This window comes from Choristoneura fumiferana, chromosome 19, assembly GCF_025370935.1.
Source record: "Choristoneura fumiferana chromosome 19, NRCan_CFum_1, whole genome shotgun sequence".
Classification (NCBI taxonomy): Eukaryota; Metazoa; Arthropoda; class Insecta; order Lepidoptera; family Tortricidae; genus Choristoneura; species Choristoneura fumiferana.
Genome location: NC_133490.1, coordinates 2,836,770 through 2,852,877, shown reverse-complemented (window position 1 = coordinate 2,852,877; position 16,108 = coordinate 2,836,770). Strand labels below are relative to the sequence as shown.

Here is a 16,108-nt window from a genome sequence, read left to right as displayed (position 1 = left end):
TTACTAAATGTCTTAATAAGTAGAAACGTAAAGTTACTAACTGCGATCATATCTGTTGTTCACTGCCTGCAATGTAATAATCAATTACGGTATTTTAATAACTAAATACATGGATAACAATCATCAAACCAGAAACTTTATAAATAGCAACTCGAGCTAGCTTAGACTGTTAGCGCCACCTATTGGTATTATAACGAAATACCAAGCTTGGAAATTGTATTGTTGTGGCATGACATTCCGTGTGTTGGTATTGTAAAATTTCAACAGATGGCGCAATGTACCGTTAAGCGTTAACTTATAGTCCTTATTTTAAATAAATTATGGACAAATGATATAAAAATTAATTTTAAAATGATGATTGTGCTTTATAAAGTTTTTTGTTTTATAACTAAATATTAAAAAAAAAAAATACTTCATGGCTGTATAGTGTGGTGCCAGTGCCTCGGACGGTATACGACATTTTGTACGTATTGAAAAACTCCACAAAAAAAGTGTGAGTTAGCAGTAAATGGCGTCGCAAGTTGTTTTTTACACGAAATCAATGTGTTTCTCGCCGTTCTGTGTGATTATTAACTCTATCCACGTCGCCAATGTGTCATTTGTTAGTAGCATGGTTATTTAAGTGACGAAACTGGTGTATGTTTTGTTGATATCAGCGTTTGTTCCTAAACAATGGCGTCCAATGGCCCGCTGGATTCCCATGTAAAAGTTAGTGAAAATTGCGATTTTGCCGACGATTACTGTGGTGCTAACAGCGAGGCGGACGCCGGCGAAGCCGCTAAACGTCGTCGTGTGACGCACGACTACCGAAAACTTTCGAAACTGGGATACGATCCAACTATGTCAACCACTTTGAAGCAAGGCTCACCATTTGAACCTAAAGGTAATCTATGCCCTAGACTTGCCAAGTGCACTCTCAATCTGCTCTAAAATGACTAACAGTGCATCCACCTCGATTTATGTGCATGTTTTTGTTAATTATTTTGGTGGGAAAACTTGTAACCTATCAGTTAGTTAAGTAACATCATGAACAGAGGTCATTACTGTTTATAAACATTTTACCGTATTTAGAATGTTTTTTTCTTTACGATTTTACGTGCATTACAAGGTTAGGTGGAGTTTACCTGTTCACAGTAAGCATTTACTATAGAATTCGTGATATTGCATCAATTGTCTGACCTTGCTTTGTACGACGACTTTCTACTTTCAGCTTGTGATTTACGATGAATTAATTTGCTTTGAATATTATATTTAAAACTCCTTTCTAATTCACAAACATTTATAAAGTGTCTTTGCTGTATATTTTTAGTATAATTTCTGTTAACAAAAGCTATAATTGATTTTTGTGCTATCATAATGTTTGAATCCTATCTCTGCTGCATTACACAGCTATTCACTTATTATTATGGCTATTTTGTTTTAACCCTTGGGATGCCCCGCACACCGCAGTGGCGAGTAACTATTTATGATTTTCCAATTTTGATAATAATTTTGATCCCCTTTTAATATATGTACTTATCCAATATTACCCAATAATTGGTGGTCACAATTGTTAAAATCACCATAAAATCAGAGTGATGAACTGTTTGCCTATAGTTGTAGTGATTAGTCACTAAATTAGACATAAATTTGTGAAATTATAAATAAATAAATATAATAAAATATAAAAGCTTTAGGATACCTACATCGGGGCAGATATATGTGTGAAAAGAGTGCAAATAACTGTGAGATAGTTAGTAATCAAACTATATTTTAAGTTTCCATACCTCCTGAAGAAAAAAAAATAATATTTATCAAATACTTCCTTATCTATCTTTCTTATCTCTTGATGCCCTTTTTATGAGAAATATGTAGAGGTTTAATGTTAAAAATACTCCAGTCTGCATTCTCTTATAGCTATAATGTGGTCCAATTTCTAGTGGTGCATTCTTAGCAATGATGGTCTTTTCGATTACACTGGTAGTTTAAAAAAAAAGTGACATGCAAAGGAGCCTTTTGTGGTCACCTTCCAGAATAAACATTTTGCATTATATACATTTTGTAAAAATTAAAGTAAATAATAACAAAGAAACTACATATTCTACTGTAACATGTTACAGTAGAAAATTCAAGAAAAAATATAACTTGCATAAAAAGAAATACAGGGACATCCCATGGGGTTTATTTTACCATTTGAAACTTAACAATAAAATTTGCACATGTTTTTAAAGAAACTATTTTATATTGTGTTATTTTCTATAGTAAAAACATAATAAATACCGGTAATAAATGTACATGTAGGTATTTTTATTCCATTTGTGTTTGAAATACTGAGTGGTGACCTAGTGGTTTGACCTATCGCCTCTCAGCAGAGGGTCATGGGTTCGAACCCCGGCTCGCACCTCTGAGTTTTTCGAAATTCATGTGCGGAATTACATTTGAAATTTACCACGAGCTTTGCGGTGAAGGAAAACATCGTGAGGAAACCTGCACAAACCTGCGAAGCGATTCAATGGTGCGTACGAAGTTCCCATTCCGCACTGGGCCCGCGTGGGAACTATGGCCCAAGCCCTCTTGTTCTGAAAGGAGGCCTGTGCCCAGCAGTGGGACGTATATAGGCTGGGATGATGATCCGGTATTCGGCCGAATAGTAAAATAGTGGCCAGATACCGGATACTGGCCAGATATCCGTTGCATCTCTAGTTTACATACATACATACATACATAATATATAGCCATGTGTTTCAATTTAGCAAGATTTCTCTATTGAACTTAAAAAGATGATTCCACCATATTGGCTAATAGTGTGGCGGTATCTGCTTGCCTTCTACACCACTGTGCTGGAGTTAAGGGCTCTTAGTTGGCAATAGAGAGTGGTGCTGCCCAACCGCCCACTCTCTAACCCTAGCTCCACACTACTCGCGAAGCTCTCGATGAAGTACTCGAGAATGTTGACCGACCGAGTACCGACGGGCGCGGCCACATGCAGTCTCTCGACGCTCGATTCCAGCGACAAATCTGGTAACATGAAATATAGCGATAAAGCTGAAAATGTTGAGCTTTATCGCTGAAAAAAAAAACCTCACAATTTCGGAAAAAAGTGTTTTTTTTTTCATTCACTCCTATTTCTTTTATTTGTACCACTGCCACTAAAGGAGGTCAGCTTCCAAGACCAAGATCATTCCTGCAAGCCATCTTGACGCTGCTGTGCGACGCGGCGACTTGACGCTGCTCTTTTGAGTAGCGGGAAATTCCAAATAGGGTCACGTGACCAGATTTATCGCTGGAAACGAGCGTCGAGCGACTTGCATGTGTCCGCACCTTAACCTCGTTCAATTTCGCGAGCAATGTAGAGCTAGGGTAACATTAGGTCCCTACCTACCGCCACTGGTTAGACTTCTCTTCTAGTCTCAGTGTGAAATGTGACTGAAAATGTTGCTATACAGTTACTTTTCTTATTCCAGGTAAAAAGCGCAAACGCAGCGACGACTCCAGAGAGCTTTGCTTATGGAGCGACAGCGTGAAACCAGCCAAACTATCCAAGTTCTGGCCAGTTTTCGACTCCGGAGGGTACGGCGATGCCGCCAGCCTCACTCTGAATGTGATCCAGGAACCACCACAAGTGCGAAACCCTCTGCTCTTCAACATAACAGACGCAGACTTCAGTCTATCAGCCCTCCATCAAACTTGTGGTCTCAATGCCTCATGGAAGCAAACACAGTTGAACAAGGCAATCCCAAACGATGATGTCACACGCAAAGTATTCAGCTCAGTGTCTCGGCAACTCCGTATCATCAATGCCCACTTCCAAAACTCCATGTTTAAATACAAGTATCCGAGAGTGACGAGACAGAATGTCCTTCTGGAATCTTCTGTGAGACTGCCAGCTATGCATTACAGCTTAACTATGAAAGCTATAAGGTTCCAGCCGACACCTAGAAGGGTCCTGCCTTGCTATGGGAACTTGGAGCTGCCTTTTAAAGTTAAGGAAGAGAGAGCTACTGGGCCTCAGATATTCGCGTCGATTGGCCGAAGTGTTGGTATGGACAAAATGGATGTTAAGTATAAAATGGACAGTAATGTGAAAGTGGAGAATGATGTCAAAGTGGAGAATGATGTGGTTAAAGTGGAGAAGGAGAAGGAAAAAGACAGAGAGAACAGGGAAAGGTGAGTTTATTGTTTTTTTTTTAAGTCAGCAGCCAAAAATAGAAGTCAAACTGGAGAACAAAAACATTAAAATAAAATAATCCCTTTCCACAATCAGTGCCAGTTGCATAACAAAGTAAGTTAAGATTTGATAAGGAAATTCACTATATTATTTGCTTGTACTTTATTATGCAATTTGGCGTTGAGTGAACTCTATTCTGTGTGCATTATGTATGAACATAATAGTATGAGCAGTGCTAATGCGAAAGTGTCTGTAAGACACATTTCTCAGGAACGCATAAAATTTGATATCTGACATTTTGAGAATTAGACATTTTGACAAACTGGCGTTTTAAAAATCTGACATTGCGTCAAAAGGGTTATTTGATCGGCTTTGGGCCAATTCATTTGGGACATATGTTTAACAGAGAACCCTGCTTCCAGATCGTCCCACTCCCGTCACTCGTCATCATCATCATCGTCGTGCCACCACTGCCGGCGGCGCGCGCGCATCAAACGCTGTTCCATCGGCGTGCAGTGCCGGCGGGACCGCGCCCCCGCGCCCGCGCCGCCGCCCGCGCCCTGGGGGCCGCTTGCTGACACGCCCACTGTGCGCGAGCTCAAGTATCACAGGTAAAACACAACATGCTGTCTTTGACTACCAACTTTAAAAAAATATATTTAGCTTTAACATCCAAGATCCGAGAACAAACATTCATATTATTCATACAAATATCTGCCCCGGCCGGGAATCGAACCCGGAGCCTCAAGCTTCGTAGTCAGTTTCTCTAACCGATTCAATAATAAATGTATATACATACATATTTACATACGCTCGAAAAAACGTAACCCTCCTTCGAGCAGTAGGGTAATAAAAAAAAAAGTGTTAGTAAAAGTTATTCTTATAACCTACTAGCCTGTTGCCAGCGACTCTCCGCGTAGAATTTGTCTATCGCAATTTTCCGCGTTTAAAACTATCCTATGTCCTCCCCCGGGACTCAAACTATCTTTTATCTAATAATCGGTTCAGCAATTTATGCGTAACTAACAAACAAACAGACTTGCAAACTTTCTCATAATATTAGAGGGATAATATTAGGGGAGGCCTGAGTCAACGGGGGCAGGCTGAAAACCAGCGCTGGCAGCTTCTGAGCAAGCGCAGCATAAGCTGAGCCTGTTCCTTTTGCCACACAGTGCAAGGGACTGGCAAACGCATTTTTTATTAGTTTATTGTTTATTTGTATTCTGTGTGCCTATCCTGTATTGTTCATTTTGGCAAATAAATCAATCTTAATCTTACTTAATCTTATTATATTAAAGGAAAAAATAGTATGAAGTGGGCAAGCTGTAACGCTGGTTTTTCAGTAAGACCCATTTAAAAACTTAAAACAAAACATACACACGGACGACACAATAGGAAATAGGTGTCATCATCCCAGTGCCACGTTTGTAAATGTAATTTTTTATTCATCAGGTTAATGCGGGTGGAGACGCACCCGAACGGCGGTGCCAGCGTGGTTTATCTGAACCAGCGGGACGTGGACATGCTCAGCGCCACCCAGCAGGAGGCACTGGCTAAGGAGTTCCTCAAGGTAAGTCACTAAAAACAACCGAGCGCTTAAGACTGCGGTGTGGGGAGTGAGGGCTATCGCGTATGAATTCGCCGCTAGAGGCGCTAGTGTAGCGTGAGGTCTCCGAAATATCAAATCTCATAGTTTGTGGGTGAGCTACGCGGGTTTATTTATAATTATAATATTTTTGTGAACATTTTGCATTTCCTGAAATGAATTATGGCATAATTGCCAATTGCATTGCGATAAGGGGCAATGAATGTCTGTTCTGAGACAAGTTTTGTTTTTCGAAAACTTTTGTCCTCCCTTTTTTCCGAACAAAACGGGACTACGCAAGACTGTGGTTGCTCGATATTTTTATGGTATGGTTTTAAGATTGTATTAAAAGACTTTGAAAGCCACACTTAAAAACCTCACGCAACAGTGGCGCCATCTAGAAAGACAAAAAACGATAGCCCTCATTGCGCGTGTTGTAAATACGGAACAGAAAAATAACTGTGATTGTCTGATACGTCATTATTAATATTTCGCTCCCTTTCTGTCTCACGATATAATTTATCTCTTCTCGTTGGTATTACATTAAATCATGTTATTCATGCTTTCCTTTCCAATCCATCGTTTCCACATTTCATTAGTCAACCGTGAATCATTAATAGTAGATTGATAACCAAGGGTGGAAAGTGACCCATTCCATCCGAGATATTAGCGCCAATAGTTCGAGGGGAAATGGGTAATTTCACCCGAGTTAGACACTCTACTTTTCATTTCGACTGTGAGAAAAGTAAAATACTACAAAAAATTAGAATAATAATAAATTGAATTTACTTATATCCAACCTCCAACGGTACTTTTTCGACCTAGCCACTTGCCACGGCCGACTATAAAAAAAAAATCGAGTTGGTCACGACCAAGGAGCTTATATACAAAACTGGAGGTTGAACGCCGAACGAAGAAGTTTGACCATTATTACTTATTTATATATTCCATCTCTTTCTTAAGCTAACTAAAGAAAGAGATGGAATATGTTCGTGACGTAATAAAGATCAAATTTCTTGTTTCAATCGGATGTTCTGCGTTCAACCTCCAGTGTTGTATATAAGCTCCTTGGTCACGACGTGTATCTAGATGGCCATGCCGAAACGTGAAAAATTGTCATTGACGTAACTCAATTATCTTCGACTCCGTGGCTAATCGAAAAATAAAAAATAAAATACTTTCCACCCTAGAGATGAAATAGTACATTGTGTCTTAAGGGCGGTAAATAAGGAATTACGAACGAAAGTCGACTTCGGGCTTTAATGAGTCGATGTTCGTAATTCTAGTACCGCCCGTGTAAAATTTTATATTTGTTGAAGAAAAAATATAATTGTTCCAAATATTGGCGACACCTTAGGCTGTGCTCTTGGCAGCGTCGCCCTCCCCCTCCCTCGGCAGTCGGCATGCGCCCGCAACGTGCGTGTGCATGTGTCCATGTGGTCCTGCAGCAGCACCATCAGTACGGGCACCGACTCATTTACCGACCTTGGGCTTCATGACATGAAATTAGTACGTGCAATGACTCATTTACCGACCACGGGTTTCATGACAAGCACATTAAGGTCGAGGGTTTTATTTGGGGGGTTGCAATCAAGGTAGCCTGCATGTTACGACATTGTTTACGAGCAAGTGTGATGAAAACGCAATTTTCCACCCAGCTATCTACCCATGAAAATTGAACTTTCCGAACAGGAGAGATGAAAAATCTTACACTACATGTTACTCCACCTACAGCTGGTGTTCTCGGAGGACAGCGAGGGCTGGGCGCATTTCGTGTGCGGCGTTGTCCGCGGAGCCGCCGGCGCCTTCCCGTGCCTGCTTCAATACCTCGCCGAGACGCAGCCCGCGCTAACAGTCAAGGCGGGCGTGCTGGCAAGGGCCTCGGACATAGAGACTACCACCATCAGCCGGTATTACCAGCAGGTCGGTCTTGAATGCTTTATTTTACACAGTCTTTAGGGCTCCGGAGCCAAAATGGCAAAAACGGAACCCTTATAGTTTCGTCAAGTCCGTCTGTCTGTCTGTCCGTCCGTATGTCACACAGGCATTTTACTCGAAAACTACAAGATGTATATCAATGAAATTTGGAGTACAGATGTCTTGTCAAAGCCGCTATTTAGTTTTGTAGTTAAATTACTTTTTTTTAACTCGCATCAACTTGTGGCACATAGTTCGACAGCTCTTTTGAAAATATAAGGTTTCTCATAAACTTTTTTGATTAAGTGAAGATTTCCGAAAATAATCGCTCCCAAAGTAGCAAAAATTGTGTCCCCCCCCCCCCCTCTATCTTATAACCGTTTGTCCAAAAAATATGGAACGAAACTTGGTTTCTAACAATTGGTTTCAACATGATCGGATATACCGTTTTTGAGTTATTGCCGAAAAACTGTGCTTCTCAACAAAAGGACCTAAGTGCCGTAAAGATACGCTCTTTTTCTGGTAATAGATTTTAAGACTGTAGTAAGTGTTTTAATTATGTTATAACGCACATAATATTACTTGATTTTTTTCGTAATGGCTGCGGAACCCTGTCTTGGGCGTGTCCGACACGCTCTTGACCGGTTTGTTTTTCGTAAACTTTGACAGACGGCTCAGTTCATTGGTATGAACTACTTGATAATAATTAACTTTTTAGTCAAATTGTTTGGTCCCATTGGTTTATGAAAAACATATTCTTGCACATCTCCGGTTGAAGCGCAGTTTGATTCAATCGTGAAAGTAGTAATATTTGTTGATATTTTAGGTTGAAATATTGTAAATAAAAGTATCTAAACTTAGAAAGGAAAAAAAACGTGTATTGTTTCGAACAGAACAACAGAAAAGCAAGACATGACATAAGGAATACAGAGTAGCCAACATAAAAATCTAATAAGGTTGCGTTCAAAACTCAACACTCCCTACAGAACGCAAACCCATTTTACTAATACAGTACAAATGCTTCACAAGTGTAGTACCTTTAGTTAAGTTATCGGCTACCATATCAGAACCATTAACAAATAAAAACTTAACTTTACCCTTCGCAATATTTTCTCTAAGAAAATGCAAACGTATATCTATATGTTTTGTTTTTGGTTTATAACAATCTGTTGATGCCAGTTTTATCGCACTCTGGTTATCAGAATAGATAGGTAATGCGCTGTCAACGCCTTGACTGAGTTCATCCTGTAGTTGCTGAATCCACAAAGCCTCCTGTGTCGCTGACGCCATCGCCATGTACTCGGCTTCTGCCGTACTGAGCGCCACGGTTTGTTGTTTACATGTATTCCAGGATATGCTACCATTCTGAAACAAAAATGTGTACCCTGTGCATGACCTTCTGTCTAATGGGTCACTGGCCCAGTCTGCATCACAGTAACCAATTATTTCTTGTGAGTCATCTTTGACATAGCATAGTTTTAAGTTCTTAGTCCCCTGAAGGTATCTCATGACCCTTTTGACTCCAAGCCAGTGTTCATTTCCTGAAATATTGCAGAATTGACTCAGCTTGCTCACTGCAAAGGCAATATCAGGTCGTGTAACATGTGCCAGATAAATAAGACAACCCACCGCTTCTCTGTATGGGATTTTACTATCTGCTCCTTCAGTACTTTTATCAAATTTTGCATTAACTTCTATGGGAGTGCGTACAGGTTTGCATTCAGTCATTCCAAAACGCTCCAGAACTGAGTTAATATATTTCTCTTGGTCCATCATAATTACCCCTGTCTCACGATTTCTATGAATATTCATTCCAATACAATGCCTCAATTCACCCAAGTCTTTCATCCTGAATTCTTCTTTTAATCTTTCTTTAATTCTTTCTGTGGTATTTTTATTATTTGTAAATATCAAGAAATCATCTACCCATACAGCAATGAATATCATTGTTGATTTACTTATTTGATAATAAATACAGGGATCAACCTTCGATCTTTCCAATCCAATCTTAAGTAAAGTATTATTCAGTTTCAGGTTCCATTGCCGGCTAGCTTGCTTGAGCCCATAGATTGATTTATGGAGACAACATACTTGTGCATTTTGTTCATACCGCTCTGGCTGTGACATATAAATTTCAGTGTCTATATCACCCTGAAGAAATGCACATACAGCATCCATCTGAACCATATCTAAGTCATATTTAGCAGCCAGTGCAATTAAATAACGGACTGACGTATACCTCACGACCGGTGCATATACCTCATCATAATCAGTACCTTTTCTTTGCGCATAACCTTTAATTACCAATCTCGCTTTAAAACGAGTAATTTCCCCTTTTTCGTTCGTTTTCGTTTTAAAGACCCATTTACAAGGCAGAACTCTTTTACCTGGTGGCAAATCTACTAATGACCAAGTTTTGTTTTCAATTAAGGAATCATATTCCTCTTGCATTGCCTTTTTCCATTGGTCTGCATCAGGAGATGACAGAGCCTCATCAAGAGTTCGAGGATCAGTTAAATTAAGTAATGGACAAAAGAAACTTACATCATGCTCATCCAGCTCTGCATAGTTGATAGCCTTTCGCGGACGTAAACTTATCTTACGTGTAGGTGTATCTGCATCCGTTGATGCCTCTGCATTAGCTGGAGTCTGCTTCATATCAGCTGATGTTCCTGGTAGGTCAGTTGAATCATTGTCACCGGACTGATATTCATCACTCGAAGAATGATCGATGGTGTTCTCCGATTCTTCTTTGCAGGCTTCTTCTGGTAGCTGGATGGCAGTATCGCTGTTGAGATCATAAGGTATGTAAATATTATGATCACATTCTTGCACATTTTCTAAAAATACCACATCTCTACTTTTTATAATCTTATTGGTGTCCGGGTCCAGTATTCTATATCCTTTGGTGGATTCACAATAACCAACAAATATTAGTTTTCTGGATTTAGAATCCCATTTTCGACGTTTTTCTTTCGGTACTTGTGTCATGACCTCGGAACCAAATATCTTTATATTTGACAAGTTAGGTTTCTTTCCAGACCACATCTCTATGGGTGTTTTACCATCAAGTGACTTTGTAGGTGACCTGTTAATGACATAACCAGAGGTCGCAATAGCCTCTGCCCATAGCTGCTTAGGCAGTTGAGCATCAAACAACATACATTTAGCTCTTTCCACCAGGGTCCTGTTCATTCTCTCGGCGAGCCCATTCTGTTGTGGTGAATATGGAGTGCTTGTCTGATGTTCAATCCCATGTTGACTCAAAAAACTTTCAAAATCTTTGTTACAGAATTCTTTTCCATTGTCAGAACGAATGACTTTAATCTTTTTGTCCAGTTCGTTTTCTACTTTACTTTTAAAGTCTTTGAAAGTTTCCAATACATTCAATTTATTTTTCAAAAAATAAATTTTAACAGTTCTCGTAAAATCATCTATAAAAGTGATAAAGTATTTCATACCTCCAAGAGATTCTTGTTCCATAGGTCCACATAAATCGGTGTGAATAAGTTGCAATGGCTGTGATGCTCTCGAACCACTACTATTGAAAGGCAGTCTTGTTTGCTTTCCTCGGAGGCAGGTGGTGCATGTGATGGGCCCTTTAATGTTACTAGAAGACAAACTTACTCCATCAGTACACTCTGGCAGCTTGTTCACATCTGAAAAATTAAGATGTCCCATGCGTCGATGCCACAGGACAGCATCATTTAAATTATTTGAACAAGACAGGTTTGAAAGTACTTCTCTGTGAGTATTTAACAAATATAAATTGTTAACTAGTTTGGCTGAACACACAAGTTTCCCATCATGGTTATAAATATCACAGCCTTTATCTCTAAAATTTACTTTACAGCCATTTTTCACCATGGCACTAACTGACAAGAGGTTAGCGGCAAGTTTAGGTATGAACAGAACTTGTTTTACCTGTATTTTACTTTCTTCATCTCCATTAATCAATAAATTGACCTTTCCCATACTTTCCACAGGTAGCGGTGTCTTACTGGCAACAGTTACACTTGGTATTGGAGGACTTGTCACATCATACATCCAATCCCTTCGGTTGGTCATATGCATTGATGCACCTGAGTCTACATACCACTGATCGGGATTCATTTTCAATGAAGAAGAAGCTGAAAAAGCCGCAGTAAAACTTTTATTTTCTTCCACATTCTTAACACTTTTGCTCTTCGGAGTAGGGCAGTCCCTAGCAAAATGTCCATGTTTGTTGCAATTAAAACATCTAGGTCCTCTGCTGATCTTCTTATTTCTGAGATTTCCTGAACCAGCCTTATTCCTTGTGAAGAATGCTGAGCTTTCTGAGCATTGAACTTCCTGCAGGAGCTTTGTTTTAATACAATCTGCACTAATCTTGATGCCTGAGCTCTCTAAGCCCATTATCATTGGCTTATAATTCTCCGGTAAGCCGGCCAACATTAGTGTGCCAAGCCATTCATCGTTTATGTCGAACTTGATATTCCTGAGCTTGTGAGCAGTCAACATCAATTTATTCACATAGTCATCCACATTTCGAGAAGATTCCAACGTAGTAGTGATAAGGTCTCGCAACAATGCAACTCTTCTGTATAACCCGCTGTCATCAAAAGCTTGTTCTAAGTTCTCCCAAACTTCTTTACATGTAGTTGCATTCTGAACATGTACGTAGTTGATTGGGTCCAGTAAAAGAATAAGCTTAGACTTCGCCTTGGTTTCCTTCTTCGAATCGCTGTTCGTACCAGTGACACATGTCCATAAATCTTCCAATTCGAAATACGCTTGTACCGCAAATTTCCAACTTGCGTAGTTATCTCTTCCGATAAGTCGATCAATGTGGAACGGATTGTGACCCGTGTTCGACATTCTTGCATAAATACGACGAATTTATCGATGCAATTTAGTTTTACAATTTTTGAATTGTCGACAGACAAAACACGATCGCCGGTTTTCTTCTTAGTTTTCTTTTTACGTTTTCAACCACGGAAACACATTAAAACGTAGCCAGACAACCACGCTCTGCTACCATGTTGATATTTAGGTTGAAATATTGTAAATAAAAGTATCTAAACTTAGAAAGAAAAAAACGTGTATTGTTTCGAACAGAACAACAGAAAAGCAAGACATGACATAAGGAATACAGAGTAGCCAACATAAAAATCTAATAAGGTTGCGTTCAAAACTCAACAATATTCTCATCCTCCCCCAGGTCCAGCAGTCGTACTTAGCGGCACGTTCCGGTCGGGCCCGCTGCACCAGATCTCCCTGGTGGGCACCGTGCACGAGGAGGTGGGGGGGTACTTCCCCGACATGCTGGCCATGCTCGCCGCCAATCCCTTCCTCAACTTGGTAAGTCATTGCCTCCCACATTGAGAACCCGGTGTTGACATACTCAGCAATAGACTATATCCACGATGCAAAGTGTCTGTACTATACTTGCCACGAAGTGTATTTTCAAAAGAAAGGCACTTTTTTTAACCGACTTCAAAAAAAGGAGGATTCATTGCGATTTCACTTCGATTGCGAGAAAATTAAACAGCAACAGCGGAAACAATTGATCACTTGCTATGTACCATTTATTTTATGTAAATCGTCATTTACTGGCCACCTTACACCAAAAATTACTTCTAGTCACCTATAAACATAGTTCATTTTTAGTATAAAGTGGCCAGTTAGTGAATGGTGTCCAGTAATTGACGATTTACTCTATATAGAGATTTTCCAAGTTAATATTATTAATGTTGTAGGTACAAGGTAGATGTCACAGTTTTTCTAGTTTCAAACATTTCAACTTATAAAGTCATACAAATATTGTTTGCAGCATGCAATCTGTATAATAAACAAGCAAGCAAAGTAATAGCCAGCCTTTATTCTTGATAACTTAGATGTGGTAAGCAGTGTTATAATAAGGAACCGTTCCCAACAGACGATGCCGTGGGGCCCGATGTCGGCGGTGGAGATGGAGCCCCAGGAGTCCAACGACGGGCCCATCCTGTGGATCCGGCCGGGCGAGCAGCTCGTGCCCACCGCTGAACTCGGCAAGAGCCCAATCAAGAAACGGCGGTCAGTCGGCTTTGTTTTTGCAAGCTTTTATTTAGTTTCACCTGTCCTGTTATCTGTCTGTCTGTTAAATCAAATCTTGCAAGTTAAACTCGACCAACTTCCAGTAGACGGATTGACTTAAAATTTAGCATACTCATGTAAATTACGTGACAATACAATTATCTGGTAGTGACATCCTGGTAGTCCGGCCAGGATCGTCTCCGCAGGGCGGAACTCTTCAATGGTTTCATAGCATCGACTTGAAAGTTGGTATGCAAATGTAGTTTGGTTGATAATGCAAGTTCAGTCGACAAAAAGTACAGTCAGCAAAAAAAGCTTGTATTAAAAATGTTTTTTTTTTCCAAAAAATTATTCATGATAAATTTGACACACCAATAGTCCTAGTGGGAGTCTACATAGACTACATACATATGCGTCGTCCTACGGCTGATATGATGGTCATGAAACAGTCGGGTAAATATTCAGCGTTTTTGCGGCGATTTTTTTCGTCATTACCGTTTCGGCAATCACTGTTGAAAGTAGTAATGCTCGTGGTTATTTTTTTGTCAAAATTAAATACAATACCGATCCTAAATCTTGCGTGATCATAATTTTTGCAACTTTTCCTTCCGTTGTGCTAATAAACGGGGGATGGTAATGACGTCGCTGTCATCTAGAAACTTTAACGTGGAGCGATAAGTTTGAGAAACCCTGGCATAAAGCAACCGAGCGCTTTAGTTTTCAGTAGTTTAATGTTGTGTTGTATTTCAGCACGGGCATCAACGAGCTACGCAACCTCCAATACCTGCCGCGCTACAGCGAGGCGCGCGAGTTCCTGTTCGAGGACCGCACGCGCGCGCACGCCGACCACGTGGGACACGGGCTGGACCGCATCACCACCGCCGCCGTCGGTCAGTACTCACCCTCCATCTCCTGTCCATGCGGCATAGCCCTTTCACCAATTCACGTTTCCTAAATGGGTCTATATCGCACACACGCACGCCTGTATGCCCAGATGGGGTAGGCAGAGCACACGAAACGTTACCGCTTCGGAGCCACTTTTAGCAATTTTAAGGTCTATATCGACTGGTAGAAAATTGTTAGTCATAATGTAATGTTTGTAATAACTCTTTTTTTTCTCTGAAATCATTTATTTTTCAGAATTGTTATAAAACAAATCTAACCTAACCTATAGAGTTCTACTGCATGCATGACCATTTAAAAAATAATAAAAAATGTACGGTTTCTATAAAAAAAATATGACTAACAATAATTACCTATGACAAACATTACATTATGACTTATAAAATTATGGCAGTCGAAAGGATCCCTTCCTAAATGTTTCATTTGCCAAACTGTTACATTTGCCAACTCAGAATTTTCTCCGAAAAATTTTTTTTCGGAACTTAACATACTGTGTTCTATATCTATGAAAGCATAAGAAAAACAACACTTACAAAAAAATTTTAGTTTCGAAGAAAATTGCGAGTTGGGAAATGAAACAGTGGCAAATGAAACATTTGGCTAACAATAATTCTGCGAAAAGGCAGAACCCGCCATGAGACACTTGGTGCCTAGCTCTTCTCGGTGGAGTAATTCTGTGCGCCTCTCAACCGATGCTTTGAACTCCTGATACGACATTACAGCTGCTCTTTGGCTTCCATAAACGCACGTCTCTGTCGTCCCTTGCTTCTCCTGCCCTCTGTTTTCCCTTCAATTATTGTTCTTGTGTAACTATCATGTCGTATCAGGTGCCCCAGCACAGCCCTCTTCTATTGGGGTGTCAAAGGTTTTCAGTTATTTAATTAACACCTTGTAAAAAACTTAAGTAAATGACCTGTTGTATGTAGTAGTGCACAGAATTAATATGGAGCTTAAAGTCATTTTTCGAATTTGGAACGGTATTTGTTTATAGTATAAACAAAGCCAAGTCCGGCCCGCGGAAAGAAAACGGGAGAGCCCACGGTCCGGCCCGCGATAGGGTCCGACTTTATAAAGCTACAAGTAACTAGTAATTAGTTTTTATAAGACCCGCCCCTGACGGTAATTGGTCATAGGCACAGATAGCCACTCATGAACATAATCAACACCAAGTGCGTTCCTTATATGTTCCTTATCCGTCTATTCGAACAAAACAAATAGAGACGGCATCACACCTAACCGCCAGTTAACACTAATCAATGAATGGTGAAACAGTCCCTAAGTATACTTAACTAATGTATTACCCCCATGACCAGCCAAAGTCTTGGTTCGCACGAATTTACATTAGGTGCAGTGTGGCCCTTGATTCAAAAAGTTTGAAGATCCCTGGTTTATAAGGAAACGTTACTACTACATACAACAGGTCATACACTCAAGTATTTCACCGATATAGGCTTGGACGATGATATCAAGTCAGTTTCACTACCCACCAACAGATCTCTCTC

At 40.0% G+C, this 16,108-nt stretch overlaps 1 protein-coding gene across 1 annotated transcript; it reads left to right on the top strand.

Annotated features, from left to right (window-relative positions):
• Positions 1 to 484: 484 nt before the first annotated feature.
• LOC141438594 (uncharacterized) lies at positions 485 to 14,658 on the top strand. Its single transcript, XM_074102460.1, has 9 exons — positions 485 to 883; positions 3,444 to 4,146; positions 4,570 to 4,758; positions 5,600 to 5,717; positions 7,467 to 7,655; positions 12,850 to 12,989; positions 13,388 to 13,394; positions 13,567 to 13,703; positions 14,454 to 14,658. The coding sequence occupies exons 1-9, from the start codon at positions 673 to 675 to the stop codon at positions 14,656 to 14,658; spliced, it is 1,899 nt and encodes a 632-aa protein (XP_073958561.1). The 5' UTR covers positions 485 to 672.
• Positions 14,659 to 16,108: the final 1,450 nt, after the last annotated feature.